We start from the raw sequence: 23039 nt of genomic DNA on the forward strand, positions 1-23039 counted from the left end.
TGTAACAAATAAAAAAAAAAATCCATCCCGGTGTAACTGAGACACTGCATCGATGAAGACAACTGAAGCGGTTAACAAATCTGCTCTAGAGCAAACACTGGAACTCTGGGACCGCCAGAGGGCACTGTAATACGTCGACGTGAGTTGGCGAGGGAGCGGTGACGGTCCTCTCTCTCATACGGAAGTCGGCAAAAATTAAGGAAGTAATAAACCTCCTTGGGTAAAACTGTGAGACGCGCAAGTGATGATGTAGATGTAGGCGATGTTGACGTGAGTGGAAGTAGTACAGTGGGGCAGGAAGCCGGTACGGTACACCGTCTGTAACTGTTGGTAACAGGTCGAAGCACTGTCTGGACCGAGAGCTTGCGGTGGCGGCCTTGCGGTTGTGGATACTTGCCTGGGCGGGCACTCGGGTGGCGAGAACCGTTTGTGGAGCCGATTTGATGCCTCACTGGCGCTGGAACGAGCGCGGTGTGACGATGGGGAAGGGCAAAAACCGGTTGCCCGACAGGTGAGTGGCCGGAGGGAATAACGCCGATAAATGTATGCATTATATTCTTTCTCTCTCTTTTTTGTTTTCTCCATAGAGAACTGTTAAAGTAAAAAAAAAAAAAAATCAGTTTTAGCTATTACTGAGTAACACGTGTTTGGTGTGGACTTGGCCCAGAAAAAGGCATGGATAAGTGAAATTACAATTGACGTCACAATGATACAGAGCACAACCACAAAACATAAAGATAGGTAATAAAAAGGATAGTTCTATAATACACCACATCTAAATTTTCCTCTCCTAAAGGTAGCCGATCATGGTGCTAGTAAAATCCTTTTGTTAGTGTCTGATGACCAGGTTCTAGCAATGTAATACAAATGTATTAAGTAGGCTCTTATTCTAGTATCATATCTCATGCTGTAATATGTAAACTGCTTTGATTGTAACCTTATAGAAGGGATTCTTAAACTCTTTGTGCACAAGACAGCCAGCTTCATAAAATACACCACAGGCTTTCTGAACAAACTAAAAAACATCAAGCAGCTACCATCTGCTATTGTTGTCACAATGGATGTAGAAGCACTATACAGTAATATTCCCCATGCAGATGGCATAGCTGCATGTGATAAATTCCTTAAAACTTCCACCCTGGACCGTCAAGACTAACTAGAAACCATTACAAAAATTTATTCTAACTTGAAGTGCCGTAGCGAGGGCGGCTGACACCCGGAGCGGGTCGCCGCTGCGCACCCCCCCCCCCCAGAGCGCATTCTTACCACTGGCGCAGGAAAGGGGACGAGTGGGAGGGCCGCTCCGCCCCGAGTGCACGTCGCTGGGAGCTGCGTCGGCTCCGCTGGTTCTCTGCTCTCTCTACCCCGGAACAGGAAGGACCGCCCCACCGCCCCCCCCCCCTTTCTATGCCACTGCTAACTTGCAACTATTTCCTATTTCCATTTTAACAGTATCTGTCTACAAATCATGGGCACTGCTAAGGGCACCAGGATGGCACCACAAAATGCTAACCTCTTCATGGCAGAACTGGAAGAAATGTTTTAAAATAAATGTCAGACTAAACCCTTAAACTACTACTGGTACATTGATGAAATTTTCATGATTTGGACTCTCAATTTTACAGTTCCTTCAATACATACCATCCTACAATCAAATTCAAAATTGACTACTCCCCAGAGAAAGTCAACTGTCTAGACACCACAGTTTCCATCAGCAATTGCTGTATACAAACATCAATATACAGGAAACCTACAGACAAATGCAACTATCTCCACAACTCCAGCACAAAAAGAAGAGTGACATATATCCCTGCAATATACCTAGGGTGCAAACTATGCCAACACATCTCACAGGATTCCACAGTCACTCACATGGGAAAATCATTCAGCATAAGGGGATCATTCACATGCTCATCCTCAAATGTAGTATCATTCAATGCAAAAAGTATGAAGAAGGGTGCTATATTGGAGAAACAAACCAGATGCTAAAGACAAGGCTCAATTTACATACACAATATTAAACATTCCAATGCCAACCAGGATGCTACTTCTGTGGCACAGCACTTTACAAACCAGAACACTACATCAATTATCTTATGGTAAGAATACTAAAAGGAAATTTTAAGACAGTCCAGGAACTCAAAATGATGCTGACGAGAGGGCTTTGGTTTCGTAGACCATGGGATGATTTTCCAAGAGGCACTGAGCAGTGATGGTGTCCATCTGTCAAGGAAGGGAAGGAGTGTCTTCAGCAACAGGCTGGCTAAAATACTAAAGAGGGCTTTAAACTGAAATTGATGTGGATGGGTATAAAAGGCTGTGAAGCCATAATTAACCCCAAGGAAGGTAGGACATCTAATGCCTCTATAGAAGGGAATAAAAAGAGTAAAATCTGAAGAACCTTGTATACCAATGCCCGTAGTATGGGAAACAAACTTCTAGAACTTGAGGCTACAATGATGGAAGCGGACTTGGATTTAGTGGCGGTCACGGAGACGTGGTTCACAGAGAACCATGACTGGGATGTTGCTATACCTGGCTATAATCTATTCAGGAAGGACAGAGTAGGAAAAAAGGGTGGAGGTGTGGCATTATATGCTAAGAATGATATCCAAGTGACAGAACTGCAGGACATGGGTAGGGAAGAAGCGCTGTGGGTTAAACTGGAAAGAGGGAAAGGAAAATGTATCTATATCGGAGTGTTATACAGACCTCCCTCACAGTCAGAGGAACTGGACAGGGACTTAATTGAAGACATCCGCAAGATAGCTAGAAAAGGGGAAGTGCTACTGATAGGTGACTTCAATATGCTGGATGTTGATTGGGGTGTCCCGGCTGTGGGGTCGTCTAGAAGCAAAGAGATCTTAGGTTCCCTACAGGAAGAATTGTTCCGGCAGTAACGCGGGATGGAGCTGTTCTGGACCTGGTGCTTACGATTGGAGAGTACGTTTCTGACGTCAAGGTGGCGGACCATTTGGCGTCTAGTGATCATCGTGTGGTATGGTTCAATATTAAACAGAAGAGAGGTATTAAACAGAAGAGAGGGTTCACTTGAGATTGAAGGTCCTGGATTTCAAAGGAACTAACTTTGCCGAGATGGGGGAATTTCTCAAGGAACAGTTAGCGAGATGGGAACAGCTGAAGGATGTAGAACAGCAATGGACGAGACTGAAAGGAGCTATATTAAAGGCGACTAACCTTTATGTTAGAAAAGTACATAGAAGTAAGAAGAAAAGAGGGCCTCTCTGGTACTCAAATGTAGTAGCTGAAAAGATAAGGGAAAGGAGGCTAGCCTTTGCATGTTATAAGACTACTCAGAAAAATGAAGACAAGAGAGAATACCTAAATAAGCGAAGAGAAGCTGGAAAAGCTATCAGGAAAGCGAAGCGGCAAATGGAGGAAAAGATAGCTAATACGGTAATATTGGGGGACAAGACCTTTTTCAGATATGTAAGTGACAAGAGGAAGTGCCATAATAGAATTGTGAGGCTCAAAGCTGAGGGAGAGAAATATGTGGAAGATCAGGATAAAGCTGAACTGCTTAACGATTAATTTAGCTCTGTGTTCACGAATGAAAAACTGGGAGTAGGGCTGCAGAAAGCAAAGGCTAAAGGGGATGGAGGTGTGGTAGACCAAAACCCGTTTACGGAGGACTGTGTTTGTGAGGGGCTTGCCAAACTAAAAGACAAGAGCGATGGGGCCTCATGGGATACACCCGAGGGTGCTTAAGGAACTCTGAGAAGTTCTGTTGGCTCCGCTGACGGATCTCTTCAATGCTTTCTTAGAAACTGGAGTGGTCCCGGTGGACTGGAGAAGGGCGGATGTGGTTCCTTTGCACAACAGTGGAAGTAAGGAGAAGGTAGAGAATTACAGACCTGTCAGTCTGACCTCAGTGGTAAGTAAGCTAATGGAAACGCTTCTAAAGAAGAGGATTGTTTAATTTCTTGAACTACATGGAATGTGGGACCCGAGGCAGCATGGCTTCACTAGTGGCAGGTCGTGTCAGACGAATCTGACTTCTTCAACTGGGTGACCAAACAGTGGATGTAGGAGAGGCGCTTGATGTGGTATACTTGGATTTCAGCAAAGCTTTTGACATGGTTCTGCACAGGCGACTGATAAATTGAGTGCCCTCGGTGTGGGACCTAGAGTAACGGATTGGGTAAAAAATTGGTTGAATGGTAGGAGACAGAGGGTGGTGGTAAATGTAGCTTGCTCTGAAGAAAAGGACGTCGTCGGTGCAGTACCGCAGGGATCGGTCCTAGGGCCGGCTCTTTTTAACGTCTTTGCGAGCGATATTGTGGAAGGGCTGTCTGGTAAGGTTTGTCTCTTTGCGGATGATACTAAACTCTGTAACAGGGTGGACACCCTGGAGGGTGTGAATGACATGAGGAAGGACCTAGCGAAGCTAGAGGAATGGACCGATATTTGGCAACTAAGGTTTAATCCCAAAAAATGCAGGGTCATGCACTTGGGTCGCAAAAATCCGAGGGAACGGTACAGTATAGGGGGTGTAGTGCTTCAGTTTGTGAAGTAAGAGCGGGACTTGGGGGTGATTGTGTCGGACAACCTTAAAGCTTTCAAACAGGTAGAAAAAGTGACTGCCAAAGCCAGAAGGATGCTTGTGTGCATAAAGAGGCATGACCAGCAGGAAAAAGGAGGTGATAGTGCCGTTGTATAAGTCTCTGGTGAGGCCTCATTTGGAGTACTGCGTGCCATTCTGGAGACCGCACCTACGGAAAGATATAAACAGGACGGAGTCGGTCCAGTGGGCGGCTACAAAATTAGTAAGCGGTCTTGAATGCAAAAATTATAGGGACAGGCTTATGAACCTCAACATGTATACACTGGAAGAGAGGAGGGAGAGAGGAGACATGATAGAGACGTTTAAATATCTCCAGGGAATTTATGTACAGGAAGAGAGCCTTTTTCAAATGAAGGAGAGCTCTGGAATGAGGGGGCATATGACAAAGATAAGAGGAAATAGGCTTAGGAGTAACCTAAGGAAGTATTATTTCACAGGGTGGTGGAGGTGTGGAATGTCCTCCCGGTGGAGGTGGTGGAGTCGAGGACTGTTCCAGAATTTAAAAAGGCATGGGATCGCTTTGGAACAGGAAGAATTAGGGGTTACAGAGGATGGGCAGGCTGGATGGCCTTTATCTGCCGTCATGTTTCTATGATGAAATATTTTGACATCCATACAGGACTTAACATAAACCATAAAATTAAACAGCTTTGTCACTCTTACCAGCCATCCAGCTCTCCCCGTTTCCCACCTAACCCACCCCACCCTCTTCTGTGAGACTATCATTGTCATGCTTTTGTGTTTCACTTATATATTTTGATATTTGTCAACACTTCTTATTTCTGATCTGAAGAAACCAATCAAGAAATGTACTAAGTTAGTCCAGTAAAAAAAGGTGGTATCTTATTTTCTTTTCTATGTTTTGATTTATTTCTATTTATTACCTTTTAAAAGTGGACTAACACGGCTACCACACTACTTTACACAATACTCACAGAAAGGTGGAAAGCCTATTATTCCCTTGCCCTTTGAGTAGTAATGAAAAATAATTGCAACACAAGAAAAGCAGTTGCTTATTAGGATGTGTTACAGCCATAAAACATTTTGAAGGGCAATAATGTGTATTATATTACTTCAGGGTCACACAGTAATGAGATGCAAATGCATTAAAAAATTAATGTAAATTGAATAAAGCAGCTTGTAGTGAATGCTGCAAACTTTGTTGGTGTTATTTTTCCTGGCCAGAAACATCAGGTTGCAGTGCCACAGCCCGATGCTCTGGGGCCACATCTTAAAGGGGCTGGCCAATCAATATGAATGTTTCCCTCTTCCTGTGGATGCCCCCCCCACCCCCTCCATTGCATATGTCCGAACCTGATGATGACTGATTCCATATCATCAAGCTGATCAATCCATAGACTGGTGGGTTGTGTCCATCTACCAGCAGGTGGAGATAGAGAGCAAACTTTTGCCTCCCTATATGTGGTCATGTGCTGCCGGAAACTCCTCAGTACGTTCTCTATCTCAGCAGGTGGTGGTCACACACAGCAGCAGCTCTGGCTAGGCCTCCAAGCCTAATTTTTAGGTTTTGTTGAGTGCCTGGGGTTGAGGGCTCTTTTGAGCAAGTGCAAACCTGGTGGTGCCAGGTCCCTCCTTTTCTCCCCCCTCCCGCTGGCTCCGTTAAAAAAAAAAAAAAAAATTTTGAACGTCCTTAAAGGCGTTTATTTCGACGTTTATTTAAGCGTCTATTGCAGCTACTCACTGGGACACCAGGTCGTTACAACTCGGAGCGGACAGCAGGTAATTTTTACCTTTTTATAGCGGGCAGGGGGTTCCCCGATTCTTCTCCTCGTGGCATATGGCGTCGGAGGGCGAGGGCGCAAAGGGTCGCTCCCCGGGTCGCTTGAGCGCTTCTAGAGGGGATGCGGGGGTCTTCAAGCCTGATTCGCCCTTGTTGGGTGACAGTTTCGTGACCGATGAATGTCCCGGTCCTTCCTCCGGCGTGGCGGTTTTTCCCGCCATAAACGCCCATCCCCCGCTCCTCGCCTCCGCCATCTTGGCCGGCCACGCGGCTCGGACGGCTTCTTCTTGGGCCGCCCTTGAGGTTGGAGACATTAATGCCATGAACGCCCTTAATTTGGGCGACGGCACAGAAGCGGCTAAAGTTAAGAGCCGTTCTTCCCGCGCGGCTCCTTCGCGGAGTTTCACGCCGGACGCCATTTTGGATGCGCAGCATGTCTCTCCTCCGCTATTGCGAGCGCCGGTTGAGGGTGCGTCTAGGGCTGTTGCCCAGACTGCGGAAGTGCACAGTCTGGGGGGTTTCTCCCCCGAGTTTGTTTTGCTGCTGCATCAGGCCTTCCTCATGCACAACGCTGCCCCTGCTCCCTCGTCTGGTAAAGAGGTTGAGGTTCCCAGAGGTAAACGCCCTCGGGTTGATTCCCAGGCCTTGGAGGAATTTGTCTCCTCCGATGTAGATGAGGGCAGCGTGTCTGAGGTCTCCCAACGGTCCTTTGCGGATTCCTTGGAGGAGACGGATCCCCGCTCGGATGGAGCGGATGACCCCTCTGTAGCGCGGCTTTTTAGCCCAGAGGATTTGCCCAACCTGTTGTTACAGGCCATGGACACTTTGAAGATTTCCTCTCCGGAGGACGTCTCTCCCTCAGCCCCTGTTGGCTCTGCCATTATGCTGGGGACGAAGCGCCCGCCTAGAACCTTCCACGTGCATGATGCCATGCACACCTTAATTTCAGCTCAATGGGATGTCCCAGAAGCGAGCCTTAAAGTGGCTAGGGCTATGTCCCGCCTCTATCCTTTGGCTGTGAGTGAACGTGGGGCCTATCTGTGGCCTACCGTGGATTCTTTAATCACTGCGGTGACTAAGAAAACGGCGTTGCCGGTGGAAGGTGGCATGGCCCTAAAGGACGCCCAAGACAGAAGATTGGAGGCGGCCTTAAGGTCGTCCTTTGAGGCGGCTGCTTTAAGTTTGCAGGCCTCAGTTTGCGGCTCCTATGTGGCCAGGGCGTGCCTGACTATGGTGCAGCGGGCTTCCCCCTCGGATCATTCCTTGAGGGCTGATTGGCCGGCCCTAGAATCGGGCTTAGCCTATTTGGCAGACTTGCTGTATGATGTCTTGAGGGCCTCAGCGAAAGGCATGGCTCAGACAATCTCTGCGCGGCGGTGGCTTTGGCTGAAACATTGGTCTGCTGACCACGCCTCTAAATCCCGCCTGGCTAGGTTGCCTTTTAAAGGCAAGCTGCTCTTTGGGGTCGAGCTGGACAAAATCGTGACCGATCTCGGCACGTCTAAGGGCAAGAAATTACCAGAGGTCAGGGCTCGGGCTAGTACTCGTCCCGGTACCTCCAGAGGACGGTTGCAGGAAGCCCGTCGGTACCGCCCGGGCAAGTCGGGCTCTGCCCCCTCTTCCTTTAAGAGGAATTTCTCCCCCAAGCAGCATTCCTTTCGCAGAGACCGCCGTCCCGGAGGTGCTCCCTCCGGTCCTCCCCCAGGGTCTCGTACCCAATGACGGGGTCTTGGTCCACGCCCCAGTGCAGATTGGAGGACGGCTGTCCTCGTTTCTGGGCGAGTGGACCACAATAACTTCAGACGCGTGGGTGCTGGAAGTCATCAGAGACGGCTACAAACTAGAGTTCTGCCGACCCTTAAAAGATGGGTTTGTACTCTCTCCCTGCAAGTCTCCGGTCAAAGCTGTGGCAGTGCAGCAGACCTTGGACAATCTGATCCGCCTGGGCGCGGTCGTTCCGGTGCCAGAAAGTCAGCTTGGCAAGGGACGTTACTCCATTTACTTTGTGGTACCAAAGAAAGGAGGTTCTGTCCGGCCTATCCTCGACCTCAAAGGGGTCAATCGGGCCTTGAAAGTGCGGCACTTTCGCATGGAGACTCTCCGCTCTGTTATAGCAGCAGTGAAGGCAGGAGAGTTCCTGGCATCCTTGGACATCAAGGAAGCGTACCTGCATATTCCCATCTGGCCTCCTCATCAACGCTTTCTGCGTTTTGCAGTCCTGGGACGACACTTCCAGTTCAGAGCCCTCCCTTTCGGGTTGGCTACTGCTCCGCGGACCTTTTCCAAAGTAATGGTGGTCATCGCGGCCTTCCTACGAAAGGAAGGGGTACAAGTCCATCCTTATCTGGACGACTGGTTGATCCGAGCCCCCTCTTATGCAGAGTGCGGCAAAGCTGTGGACCGGGTAGTTGCTCTTTTGAGCTCCCTGGGATGGATCATCAACTGGGAGAAGAGCCAGCTGCGCCCGACTCAGTCCCTGGAGTACCTGGGAGTTCGATTCGACACCCAAGTGGGCAGAGTGTTCCTGCCAGACAATCGGATTGTCAAACTTCAGGCTCAGGTGGACCAGTTCCTAGTAGCCTCTTCCCTTCGGGCTTGGGACTATGTGCAGCTGTTGGGCTCTATGATGGCCACGATGGAAGTTGTGCCCTGGGCCAGGGCTCATATGAGACTGCTTCAACACTCTTTGCTGCAGCGCTGGACTCCGATGTCGGAGGATTATGCTGTGCGCCTTCCCTTGGACCCAGCAGTGCGCGAGGCGCTGAGCTGGTGGATGCAGACAGACAAGTTGTCTGCGGGAATGCCTCTGGTGACCCCAGAGTGGATTGTCGTCACGACGGACGCCTCGTTGTCGGGCTGGGGAGCCCACTGCTTGGGAAGGACAGCGCAGGGGCTCTGGTCTCCTGCAGAGGCAAAGTGGTCTATCAACCTCCTGGAACTCAGAGCCATTCGGTTGGCGCTTTTGGAGTTCATCCCGGTACTGGTGTTGAAGCCTGTACGGGTCCTGTCGGACAATGCCACGGCTGTGGCCTATGTCAACCGCCAGGGAGGTACCAAGAGCGCCCCTCTAGCCAAGGAGGCTATGAATCTTTGCCAGTGGGCGGAAGTGAACCTGGAGCAGCTTTCAGCGGCCCACATTGCCGGAGTCATGAATGTCAAGGCGGACTTTCTCAGTCGCCATACCTTGGAGCCCGGAGAGTGGCAGCTATCTGCTCAGGCGTTCTTGGACATCACGAAGCGCTGGGGCCAGCCGAGCCTAGATCTGATGGCGTCATCGGCCAATTGCCAAGTGCCGCGCTTTTTCAGCAGAGGACGGGACCCTCGATCCCTGGGAGTAGATGCTCTTCTCCAACAGTGGCCGACACAAGAGCTTCTCTATGTGTTCCCGCCCTGGCCCATGTTGGGCAGGGTGCTAGACCGGGTGGCAAAGCATCCCGGCAGGGTAATCCTGGTGGGTCCGGATTGGCCCAGGCGTCCCTGGTATGCGGACTTGAACAGGCTCTCAGTCGACGATCCTCTGCGGCTGTCAGTGGAGCAGGGCCTGTTACATCAGGGTCCCGTGGTGATGGAGGATCCCTCCCCCTTTGGTCTTACGGCCTGGCTATTGAGCGGCAGCGTCTGAGGAAGAAGGGCTTCTCAGACAAGGTCATCGCCACTATGCTGAGAGCGAGGAAGCGCTCTACTTCTACTGCTTACGCCAGGGTTTGGCGTATCTTTGCAGCGTGGTGTGAAGCAGGCTCACTTTCTCCCTTCACTGCTCCAATTTCTTCAGTGTTGGCGTTCCTGCAAGAAGGTCTGGAGAAAGGCCTGTCGCTCAGTTCCCTTAAAGTCCAGGTAGCGGCTCTGGCTTGCTTCAGGGGCCGCCTGAAGGGTGCTTCCCTGGCTTCGCAGCCAGATGTGGTGCGCTTTCTCAAGGGAGTTAATCACCTGCGCCCTCCTCTGCACTCAGTGGTGCCTGTGTGGAATCTCAACCTGGTACTAAGAGCATTGCAGAAGCCGCCTTTTGAACCCTTGTCGAGGGCATCTCTGAAAGACCTGACGTTGAAAGCAGTCTTTTTGGTGGCTATCACTTCAGCCAGAAGAGTTTCCGAGCTCCAGGCGCTCTCATGTCGAGAGCCTTTTCTGCAGTTCACTGAGGCAGGAGTGTCTATTCGCACAGTGCCTTCCTTCCTGCCCAAGATTGTTTCTCGCTTCCATGTGAATCAGCAGCTCTGTCTCCCTTCCTTTCGTAGGGAGGACTACCCAGAGGAGTACTCTGCTCTTAAATATCTGGATGTGAGACGAGTCATCATCAGATACTTGGAAGTGACCAATGATTTCCGGAAATCGGATCATCTGTTTGTCCTGTTTGCAGGTCCTCGTAAGGGTCTGCAGGCTGCTAAGCCTACAGTGGCAAGATGGGTCAAGGAAGCCATTGCAGCGGCTTATGTGGCCGCGGGGAAGGTGCCGCCTATCCAGCTGAAGGCTCACTCCACGAGAGCTCAGGCGGCCTCGATGGCAGAGGCCGGATCCGTCTCCTTGGAAGAGATATGCAAGGCGGCAACTTGGGCTTCGGCTCATACATTCTCCAAGCATTACCGTTTGACTGTGGCTGCACGGGCGGAGGCCCGGTTTGGAGCTTCAGTGTTGAGGTCAGGGATTTCAATGTCCCGCCCTGGGTGAGTACTGCTTCGGTACATCCCACCAGTCTATGGATTGATCAGCTTGATGATATGGAAGGTAAAATTATGTATAATCATACCTGATAATTTTCTTTCCATTAATCATAGCTGATCAATCCATAGCCCCTCCCAGATATCTGTACTGTTTTTATTCTGGTTGCATTTCAGGTTCAAGTTTAGTCTTCAGTTACTTCAGAAAGACTTCGTGTTCAAGTTTTTTCACTTGGATTCTTCAAGAGTTAAGACGAGTTTGTGCTACAGTGAGCTGCTGCATTCCTCTCCCCTCCATTTTACGGGGCTGGATTGAGACTTAAAATTCTGCCGGCACTCCCTCCCGCTTCGTGCGGCTGTAGGGCAGCTTTGTACCCCTCCCGCTTCGGCGGTGTTAGGGTCAGTCAGCTCCTCCCGCGGTTGCGGTTGCAGGATAAGCCAGATCCCCCCGCATCGGCGGGTGTGGTGTCCCTCCCCCGCTCCGCGGGGATGAGCTGGACGGATTCCCCTCCCCCACTTGTGTGGGGATGAGCTGGGTTAATTCCCCTCCCCCGTTTCGGCGGTGGTGAGCTGGGCAGAGTGTCCCTTCGTGGGTGTAATTCTCTAAGTGCTGAGTCCTGCGGATGGAGCTTTGATATCGACATACTGAGGAGTTTCCGGCAGCACATGACCACATATAGGGAGGCAAAAGTTTGCTCTCTATCTCCACCTGCTGGTAGATGGACACAACCCACCAGTCTATGGATTGATCAGCTATGATTAATGGAAAGAAAATTATCAGGTATGATTATACATAATTTTACCTTTTCAGAAACCTCCCTCTCAATGCCTCTCCTGAAGACCTCCTGCCTACCTTGAAAAATCCCTGGGGTCCAGTGTGGTTGGAGCAGGAGTAATTCCCAGTTGCTTTTGCCAGTATTGGGTTCAGAATGGCACTAGCAATCCTGATTGGTAGGTTCTTGCTACTGCCAATTAGGAGTTATGTTGAGAACCCTCGGGTTCCTTGCATGAAGGGGCAGGTTTCAGATATTCTGCAGTGCATTGGGAAAGGAACGGAGGGAGAGCCCTTCCAATCCATTACGCAGTAGATATCGTAGGGTGTACAGGGGATTTTCTCATCCATGTGTCATACTGTAGCTTGTTTAACTCCACATGCATCTGTTCGCAAATGCGTAGATGCTTAAAGATGGACAGACAGCATCTTAACTATAGGTGCTTTCTCTTTCTTTGAGAAATGTGCCTAAAAAGATGAAATATATAGAACTAAACAATGCCACAGTAGGGAGGTGAATGAAAAGCGCAGACTGTTGTATGGAGTGTCATACCTGGATTTCTTTCATATAGGGACATAGTAAATGTCAGCAGATAAAGACTTGCTAAATACTTCAACAAAAAAATTGCAAACCTACGTAAAACTCTACCTCAGGACAACACGGATACCGAAAACTTCATCAATGGTTTGGACCCAACCCCTGGTGAATACCCAGTGATCCGAACCTGGTCAAACTTCATTCTCCTCACCGCCGATACAGTAACCCAGGCAATTAACAGGTTCCCCAGCACTCACTGTCAATTGGATACCTGCCCCAGTTACCTAATAAAATCCGCCCCCCACTGCTTCATAGCAGACCTCACATCCCACTTTAAACTACATGCTTCAACAAGGTCTCTTCCCTAAGGAAAAAGGCAACATCCTACTCACCCCTATCCCAAAAGACACCAAGAAAAAAAACGAATGACATCACCAAGTACCGCCCAGTAACATCTATCCCACTGGTAGTCAAATTAATGGAAAGCATGGTATCCAAACAACTTAATGATTACATAAACTAATTCACAATACTACATGATTCACAATCAGGATTTCGCCCCCTACATAGCACTGAAACAGTATTAATTACTCTCCTAACTAAATTCAAGCAGGAAATAGCAACAGGTAAAAGCATACTTCTCCTCCAATTCGACATGTCTAGTGCGTTCAACATGGTCAACCATAAAATACTACTAAGACTCCTAGATTACTTCGGGATTGGTGGAAACACACTTAAATGGATCAAGGGTTTCCTAACCACTAGAACATATCAAGTGAAATCAAGCTCGACCATATCACCGTGGAAAGCAGACTGTGGAGTACCGCAAGGATCACCATTATCACCAATCCTTTTCAACCTTATGATGACCCCATTAGCCAAATCCTTATCCAACCAAGGCCTTAACCCATTCATCTACGCAGACGACATCACAATATACATCCCTTACAAACACGATCTGGCAGAAATCAAGCTCGACTTGAACATCATGGACTCATGGGCAAATACATTCCAACTAAAACTCAAGACAGAAAAAGCACACTGTCTCACCATCTCATCCCAATACAACACGTATAAACCCACAAACATAAACACCCCAGGATACACCCTTCCTATCTCAGACAGCTTGAAAATTCTCGGCGTTACAGTCGATAGGAACCTTTCACTAGAGAACTAAGCAAAATCCACAATAAAGAAAATGTTTCACTCAATGTGGAAACTCAAACACGTGAAACCCTTCTTCCCAAGGGAAATATTCCGCAACTTGATACAATCAATGGTACTAAGCCACTGTGAGAGTGCAAGTGAAAGGGGATCCGGGAAGGCACGAAGAAAGGGGGTACAGGGAGCCGGGGAATCCCAACGGGGCCGATTTCATGTGCACAACACCCACATTCAGAAAGCTGGGCTACCGGAGGCAGAGAGGTTGGCTGGGTTAAGGAAGAAGGGGAGGAACTACCAGTCCCAGAATCCTTCTCTTCCCCACCCGGCTGTGCAAGAGTTAGGGGAAGAGATAGAAGATTGGGAAATGGTCTCTGAGGAAGGTGATGAGGGCCAGCTGGAGAGATTGGGGGCGGGGGAAGTTGGAGAGGAGGATAAAATGGAGATTACTGAAGGGCTAGGGGAGGAACAGATGGAGATTGGAGCCCTGGCTCAAACCCAAAAAGCTGCTGTAAGAGGGTGGCTAGCTGTACCTTGGAGAGACTGGTGGAAGACCGGAGGAGAGAGGCTGAGGCACTGGGGGAAATCTCTACTAAAGAGGAAACAGGTGCAGCCTGTGGGAGAGAGAGAGAGCTGGGCACAATTGAAACCCCAGCCTGAACCAGGTGGGAATAAAGCTGTGTAACCGTGCTGTAAGAAGGTGCAAGAAAGACTGTGTAAACTGTTTCATACTAAAAAGGTCTGGGCTGCAATCTACCAAGCTATTGGGTTTTTCCCTCTGATAATGTACTGTTCCCTAAGTGACGTAATCTGAGCTAAAGTGAAGTTATATGGACTGTTTTTGAACCTGAATTTGACTGTGTTGAACCTGGATTGTGCTCTGGGCTGCTGGCCTAAACAACCTGGAGTGAAGGGTGTTTTGTTTGATTTGAAGCAAGAAAATAAAAGCTCTTATAAACATTGGGCTTTGAATGTGCCTCTGTGAAAGGAACGGAGGGAGGAGGAAGTCCTGGGAGTTCGCAGGGCCTGGAGCCAAGGCTCAGAGGAGCCAGATTGCTGTGGAGTGAAGGCAACAGTCGTGTGGAGGAAGAGGCAGCTAAGCAGGGTCGAGCCTGGCTGGGTCCTGGATGGGCGACCCAGCTACACCACGCAGACTACTGCAATGGAATTTATGCGGGATGCAAAGAACAAATCATAAAGAAACTTCAGACCGCTCAAAACATAGCAGCCAGGCTTATATTTGGAAAAACATGGTTTGAAAGCGCCAAACCCCTCTGAGAAAAACTGCACTGGCTCCCAATCAAAGAACATATTGCTTTCAAAATCTGCACCCTGGTTCATAAAATTATTTATGGCGAAGCCCCAGGATACATGACAGACCTCATAGACCTGCCAACCAGAAACACAATAATCCAGCTCGAACATACCTAAATCTCCACTACCCAAGCTGCAAAGGAATCAAATACAAATCAACTTATGCATCCAGCTTTTCCTATTTAAGCGCACAACTATGGAACGCACTGCCAAAAGTCGTAAAAACCACAAATGACCACCTAAGTTTCCGGAAATCACTAAAAACAAACCTGTTCAAAAAGGCATATCCCACCGACCCAACATAAAAGCCTGAATATCTGCAACACAGCGAAACCAAAGCTCGTAATGGACATAGCTTAACTCTTCTTCTCTAAGATCCCCTAAAGTATCTGTCACACATGAACCTTATTCTACCACAACATCACCTTGTATTTGTTCATACCGGAATTGGCGAACGCCGATACAGTACTATGTAAGCCACATTGAGCCTGCAAATAGGTGGGAAAATGTGGGATACAAATGTAACAAATAAAACAATAAAGACCTACATGGTCCATCTAGTCTGCCCAACAAGGTGGCCTGTATAGAGTGGTACTGTACACAGGTTCCACGTCTTCATGATTAAACACTGGTGCAGTTAATCACTGCCTCTCCCTGACAGTTTTCGGGCACAGATCATAGAAGTCTACCAGGCACCGGTTCTACTTACCAAATACTGGAGTTGCCATCGAAGTCCACTCCAGCCTTGATCCTGATTTGCCATTTATGGGACCCAGACCATAGAAGTCTGTCTAGTATTGGGCATACTTCCCAACTTCTGAAGCTGTCAAAGCTCACTCCAGTTATGAGGTCACTTAAGTTTTGTTTTAATTGGTTTGTATCCTTTTTCTATGTAGGGTTCCTCTGTGTTTATCCCACACATTCTTGAATTCCATCACTGTTTTTTTTTTTGTTTTCACAGCCTTCCACGGGAGGGCATGCCAGATATCCTCCACTCTTTTTGTGAAAACGTATTTCCGACATTGCTATTGCTCTTAAGTCTCCCACCCTGCAACCTCAACTAATAATCTCTAGTTCTACCGCTTACCTGCAAACTAACTTTGTATCTGAGGCACTAGAGGGTTAAATGACTTGCCCAAGATCACAAGGAGCAGCAGTGGGATTTGAACTGGGCACCCCAGTGCTTTAACCCTAAGCTATTCCACCACTCCATTCTGTGCATAATCAATAAGTTCCCCTCTCGCACAACAAAATCTTCAAGTGCTTGTTACTGCATCAGAATTGCTCACTTATACTGTATTTTATCTCCAGTTATCACATTCACTGCCTGTGGTCTGTTGACCTTACACCAGTCCTTACATTTTATTTTACTCCTTAAATCCACCTAGATGTGTAAGTGCTTTGTGTTGGGCTAGATGACTCCTCTGTGACTGACATTAACTTCTGCAGGGTTTTTTATGTTCAAATCTGTATATTAGCAACAGTCCACAACTTGAATTTCCACTGTACAAAGTGTGAAGAAAGGAAGAACCGAAACAGCAATTCCATTCACCATTATATTTAGTAACTTTTGAATCATATTCTTATCTCCCCCTCCCCCCCCCTCTTAAAACTCTCCTTATGCTCTTAAAGAACTCACTCAGGTGTTATCTGTAGGGGTAGTTTGTGCTCTTTTAGGTGTCACCCTTTTTTCTAAGTACTGGAGAAAACATCCCTCTGACCCTCTACGAGGAAAGGCTAAGGCTCTTCAGCTTGGAGAAGAGACGGCTGAGGGGATATATGATAGAGGCCTATGAAATACTGAGTAGAGCGGATAGAGGTGACTCGCTTATTTACTCTTTCCAAAAATACTAGGATTAGAGAGCACACAATGAAGCTACTAAGTCAATTTAAAACAAACTGGAAAAAATATTTCTTCACTCAGCTTGTAATTAAACTCTGGAATTTGTTGCCAGAGAATGTGGTGAAAGCAGTTAACTTAGCAGGGCTTTAAAAAGATATAGATAATTTCCTAAAAGTCCATAAGCCATTATTATGATGGACTTGGAAAAATCCACTGCTGATTTCTAGGATAAGCAGCATAAAATCTGTTTTGTTCTGGGATCTTGCCAGGTATTTGTGATCTGGATTGGCCACTATTGGAAACAAGATATTGGAGTTGATGGACCTTTAGTCTGTCCCAGTATGACAATGCTTATTTATTTATTTATTTATTTGTTTGTTTCATTTGTATCCCACATTTTCCTACCTATTAGCAGGCTCAATGTGGCTTACATTATGCTGTAGTGGCGATCGCCATTTCCGGAAAGAGAAATACAAAGTTCATACCTGATAAAGTAAATTACAGAGTAAATTATACAGTAATTTATAGAGTAAGTTAAACAATCAAATATTCTCCCCATTACCCTTCCCAGTCTTACAATAGTCACTAAAGAAAGGGAATATTGTCACTTCTTTTATCGAGGTCCTTACTCCTGGACATTTAGCCCCTTAAACATTTGTCTCAGTTCTCATTGTACTTACTGTAGAACTATAGGCTCTTGAAGGTAAGCGCTGGATCAATGAATCCCAAACCAGCAAAAAGTTGTTGTTTTTTTTTTTTGGGGGGGGGGGGGGATTCACTTAAGGGTGGCTTTTGCCCATTGCTGTTTCCATTCTATCAGCATATGTAATTTATTTCACCAAAGCCGATAAACTGGGGGATATTTTGCAGCCGGTATTGTAGAATTACTTTCTTCCCTACCAAGCAAGCTTTACATACCCAAAGTCTAGACCCCTTCCCTATTACCTCCAAACTTCCACCTTATCAAGGAATACACCAGCTGATGAAGCACGGATTTCCTGCCCTGTTACTCCACCAATGTAGGCCAATATCTGTTTTCAATAGTTTTATATGGTTGGGCATGATCACAAAGCATGAAATAGTGTTCTCCGGGTTTGATGACATTTCTGGCTCTACACAGTGTGATTTATGTCCTTGAACTTGTGCAAAATATGTACTGTATAGTATCCTATATTGGCATTCCCTTAAATATTTCCTGTGTTTTATATGGTGTGCAGATGACTTAACTGTTCTAGTGGCTATCCTTGCTGCACATTTATATATTATAAATAAATTTAGACCCAGTGCACTAAATGGCCACAAAATATGTAGTGCCTGAAATTCCTTCTAAGGAAATGCAGTTATAAAATGAAGAGAAATTCTTTGCTTTTTAGGTGGACTGACTATCATCCAATTGGACAAAGAATGCCTGGTACCCGCTTCATTGCTTTCAAAGTCCCTTTGCAACAAGTAAGTTGGTGATTTTAACAAAGACAGCATTGGGAGTCTACCATCAGAAATGAAGTTCCTAAAGAAATTGCAAATGTAGCAGAATTCTGTGTTACTTTTGCTTTTACACTAGTTCTTAAGCTTTATTTCAATAATTCCTTGTATAATAGGACTGGTATGTGTTTCTAATGAGCACAAAACGTTGTTCCTCAGTGTTTAGTTTGATATAGGAGCTCCATATGACTTCTGAGTCCTGTCTGGCCCCTTCATGATATATAACTTTTAAAATCATTCCTTAGAAAGAGGAGCAAATACATTTTAAGACTTAAGGAAGATAGTATAAATGAACTTCTTTGAAATTGAAAAAATAGAGGATGTAGGCAGATAACGACTAGTTGATCTGCCCAGTCTGACATACCTGCCTGCTTAGCCGTCACAGGTTTCTTGCCCTCTGCCACTAATGTATTTTTGTATCTGTTTAATGGATACTTCAGTTCTGTTCCTGTTTGGTTCCTATAACCTATGCTGGAAACAAAATGCTGTCTTAGATCACAAAGGTTATGTACCATAATGTTATGCTATTATAGGCCAAACAAAAAAAACAGCACCACGGGCCTTTAAAAATGGAACACAGTTCTTTATTGAATGAGCCTTGACAAAAAGACCCGACACGGGCCGTGTTTCGGTGACTAGCACCTGCGTCAGGGGTCACAGTGATGACGTGGAAAACTTGGGGAATAACTCGAATATATTCCTCTACAATATATTATTCCTTACCCCACGTCTCATGTAGTAAAAGCTACAAAGCACCAAGGCACTTTCACTTTCTGTATCACTGTGACCCCTGACGCAGGTGCTAGTCACCGAAACACGGCCCGTGTCGGGTCTTTTTGTCAAGGCTCATTCAATAAAGAACTGTGTTCCATTTTTAAAGGCCTGTGGTGCTGTTTTTTTTGTTTGGACTTTAGTTTGTACTTTGTTCCCTCTCTTTTGTTATATGCTATTATAGGCATCATCTGTGAACTTGCAGAATAACTGATGTTCATGATTTTAAATGGTTTCTTGAAATGACTCCTCCTTTAATTCCATGCCCTAAGCCAGAATATAATGATGGATGATGAAAGATGGGCTGTGTCTTCCAGTACCAATGTCCTAAATGCAGTTGATGCTTTTTAATATAGGGAATATGTTTCACATGTTGCTCTCTTGCTGTGATGATTTCATGTTTGACATTGTTCACTTAAAGATTACATTTAATCTTGCTGTCAGAAATACAGATTGTTAAATCATTCCAATGTCTGCAAGCTTTTTAGTATGAAATTATTTTTAACAGAGTTTTGACTGGAAGCTTTCCCCTCTGGAGCGGTTTTCTCCTTTGGATCTCATTAACAAAGTTAAGGAGCAGAAGGAAGAACTGGGTCTGATCATAGATTTGACATACACTACACGTTACTATGAGCCAGAGGTAAGAGGGGTAGGATTGGAAGAAATGACCTTTAAAGCCAAGTTGGTAAACCAAAGGGAGAACCATTAAGATAAAATTAGTTAAGTTACCCAGCAAAACAGTTGAGTAAAGTTGATCCCTTTGTTAGGCTAGTGAGTGTTTTGTTTCAAGTGGACATATCAAAAGAAAGCAAGAAGCATTGACTATTTATTTACCTTGATGGATTTTGTTTGTGTATAGGGGCCAGTGTTTCCATTTTCTTCTATTTATGGCTGCATATCTTTTCTAGGAGTTGCCAAAATGTTTAAGTTACTCAAAGGTTTTCACAGCTGGACATGAAGTACCAGATGACAAAACCATTTACCAGTTCAAAAGCGTTGTGGCAAATTTCCTGAGAGAGAATGAAGACAATGGTAAGATTTTGCTTCCTCCTCCTTTTCTCTGGCGTCAGATGTGGCTGTACTTGTTCTGGTTCTCTGTGTGTAGCCATAATGTACTTCCTGTGTGTAAGTCATAAATCTCCGCAGTGAAGTGTGGAGTCAAGATACATTGTGTAGCCTGTTTCCAGTAACATGCAAAGAAGGGTGAACATTTGCATCTCTTTAGTCTTTTATATATTAGAATGTTTATGCCAGCCAGTCAACTGCTCCCTCAAAGCAGGAGATCTAAGAAGCTCAAGACAATAGGGCAGTCTTGGGCTAATGTGTCCAAGTGGGTTCTTTTTGTGCAGTCAGTGACAGGAATGAACCTTACTCCTAAGCCAGGGTATGCTGAAGATGAGCGCTTGAAGTAAATCAGAGTAAGATCATATCACCTGCATTGTTCCAAAGAGTGCCACCTTCTGGAGTTCATAAGATGTAATATTCACAGGCAGCATATCAAGATGACCTTGGAAATTCTTTTTAACCAGGCCAGTTACATTAGGAGGCTATTTGTTTCCACCTCTTTCCTGGTCTCTGGGTGCATTGAGGATCTTTTTTCTTCACACACAGTACAGACTAGTTTCTTGGTACCAAAACTAATGCTTTTCTCCTTTACCACAATATCCAGTTTTCCTGTGTTGAGCTTGTTGGTGGGGATCAATTGATTTCTTCTTTCTCAAGTTCCTTGTCATCAACAGCAGATCAATCCATTAACTGATGGGTTGTATCCGCCTACCAGCAGGTGGAGATAGAGAACACTGAAAGTACACAGTGATCCTGGACGTCCAGCCCCTTCTACCTTCAGTATATCTCTATCTCCCAGCAGGTGTGGACGTCGCTTTCTCAGCTCCTGGATTTCTTCCTGGGGTGGCTCCTTTGCTTTGCCAGTCGAGTGGGGGTGTAGGGCTGGTGGTGCCCACTTTAAAGGCGTACTTGGTTTTCCCTGTCCCTGCCTTACCCCATTCCCCCTCCTCCCAGATTTCCTCTGTGGCTGCCTGCCTCCAACTTTCCTCACAGTATAAAAAAAAGAAAAAATAAAGGGGCTCACTTTTAACAGCGCAGCAACTTCTGAGGCTTTCTCCAGCGCTCCTGTGTCAGGCTTTCCAAAAGTAGGAACTAGGATCGTGAGCCCTTGGGCCACTGCCGAGGAGCAGCAGTGGCAGGCAATACCACCCCACACAGGGATAAGACACAACTCTGACAGGGACGGCTAGACTTCACCTGCACTTGGCCGCCCTTCCCCAGGAGTTGAGCCCCTGGGTGCAGGCGGCCGGCAGGACTTGCATGACAGGGCAGGAACTGGATACCAGCAGGTTACACACAGGGACTAGAATCACAGGGAGGCTAGGCAGAATACTAGACTAGGACTCTCAGACAGGCAAGGGACAGAACAGAAAGCTGCAAGCAGCCACTGAAACAGGGAACAAATGCTGATAGATAAGAGACAGAACTGAAAGCTGCCAGGCGGCCACTGATCAAGGAACACAGGCAACCAAGAACTAGACAAAGACATACAAACAAGAAACAAGACTGGTAAAGAAGCAATACAGAACACAAAGCTACACAAAGACTAAACTAGAATCAGGCAAGAATTAGACTATAACTGGAATAGGCAGAAGTGCACCAGCACCCCAACATACCAGGGCTTTAGGCGAGGCAAAAGCCAAGCAGAGAGTTTCCAAATGGCTAATAAGCCCAGCAGCAGCCGAGCTTCAGCTGCAGCAATCACCAGGCAGCTACGGCTGCTGTGCAGGCTCAAACAAGCCAAGCAAGTCTGGCAGGCCGGAAGATCCGGACTGGGCTGAAGTCTGGAACGGGAAACAGCACACAGACAATCCAGTGCAGCCACCAGGTCTGGCCACCAGAGGGCAAGAGGAACACAAACCAAAACACAGGCAGAAAGCATACTGAAGCACAGAGAGGCTTAACACACACAGGTGCAGTATAGTGGAGTAATCAGAGCCATGCTGGAAGCAGCCAGCACACAGAGACAGAACTAACTCAGGAAGAACAGACAGAAGCCAGCTCAGAAGCTGACCACCGGAAATAAGGCGAGTCTGAGAGGGGTCACGATCACAGACGTGACATCCTGGAACTTCGCAGCCTGACCGGAGCTCATTTGACTCGGACTTCAGAGGTGTGGAGAGTGGTGCCCAGCTCCTCCGGGGAGGTTCCCGCTGACAGCGTTCCTGCGCAGGGTAAGTTTTTGCACGCCACCGCCATTTTGTGTCTATTTTCCTCTGAAGAAGGGCGATGGCTGCTGAAGTGGTTAAGCACTGCTCCAGATGTGGAAAACGCAGGACAGCAGCAGGGCTTTACAGCACGTGCTGCTTAGACACTAATGCTGGCACGAGCATGGCTGGCGGTGATTCTTCCCGCCCGACTGAGTTTGCAGCTGGTGCCATTTTGGTTACGCCGCGTGACTCAACCCTCGCTGTGGCTGAGGAGTTTGAGTGCAGGGGGACGCCTCTCCTCGAGGTTTCTAGAGAGGCTCATGCCTCCGCTTCCCCTAATATAGGAGCGGATGGTCAGGGTGCATTTTTTGCCCCTGAATTTGTGCTGCTGATGCATAGGGCCTTTATGTTAAAAAAAAAAAGAGCCCTGCCTGAACCTTCTGAAAATTTTCTGCGGACTGGATTGCCTCCAGGTTTTGAAAGCCCAGTGTTCCCTCCGTGGCCCTTGATAGGGCGGGTTGTGCTTCGGATTCGTCTGCACCAAGGATTGGTGATTCTCATCGCCCTGGATTGGCCGAGGCGTCCGTGGTATGCGGACCTCAGGCAAATGCTGGTGGATGCTCTGTTTCCTCTGCCTCTAGTCCCAAACTTTTCATCAAGATCCGGTGGCTATGGTCGTATGGCCTAGCTCTTGAAAGGGCGCAATTGAGAGACTAGGGCTATTTTAACAAGGTCATTGCCACCCTCTTTCAGGCTCACACGCGGTCCTCCCCTACGGCCTATGCATGGATCTGGCGCAGTGTTGAGGCGTGGTGTGCTAAGAAGTCTATCACTCCAACTTTGATTTCTGCCTCACAATTGTTGGACTTTATACAGGACGGCTTACAGAAGGGCCTGGCTTACAGTTCCCTTCGAGTTCAAGTAGCGGCGTTGGCTTGTTTCCGGGGGAAAAGTCTCCGGCTTGG

At 47.1% G+C, this 23039-nt stretch overlaps 1 protein-coding gene across 1 annotated transcript in view; it reads left to right on the plus strand.

The window, feature by feature from the left end:
- Positions 1-203: 203 nt before the first annotated feature.
- DUSP11 (dual specificity phosphatase 11) overlaps positions 204-23039 on the plus strand; it is a 61923-nt gene continuing 39087 nt past the window's right edge. The window contains exons 1-4 of the mRNA XM_030201780.1: positions 204-511; positions 17980-18055; positions 19368-19499; positions 19768-19891. Of these exons, the coding sequence (XP_030057640.1) occupies positions 444-511; positions 17980-18055; positions 19368-19499; positions 19768-19891 (400 nt within the window). The 5' untranslated portion in view covers positions 204-443. The remainder of the gene's footprint in view (positions 512-17979; positions 18056-19367; positions 19500-19767; positions 19892-23039) is intronic.

This window comes from Microcaecilia unicolor, chromosome 4, assembly GCF_901765095.1.
Source record: "Microcaecilia unicolor chromosome 4, aMicUni1.1, whole genome shotgun sequence".
NCBI classification, from domain to species: domain Eukaryota; kingdom Metazoa; phylum Chordata; class Amphibia; order Gymnophiona; family Siphonopidae; genus Microcaecilia; species Microcaecilia unicolor.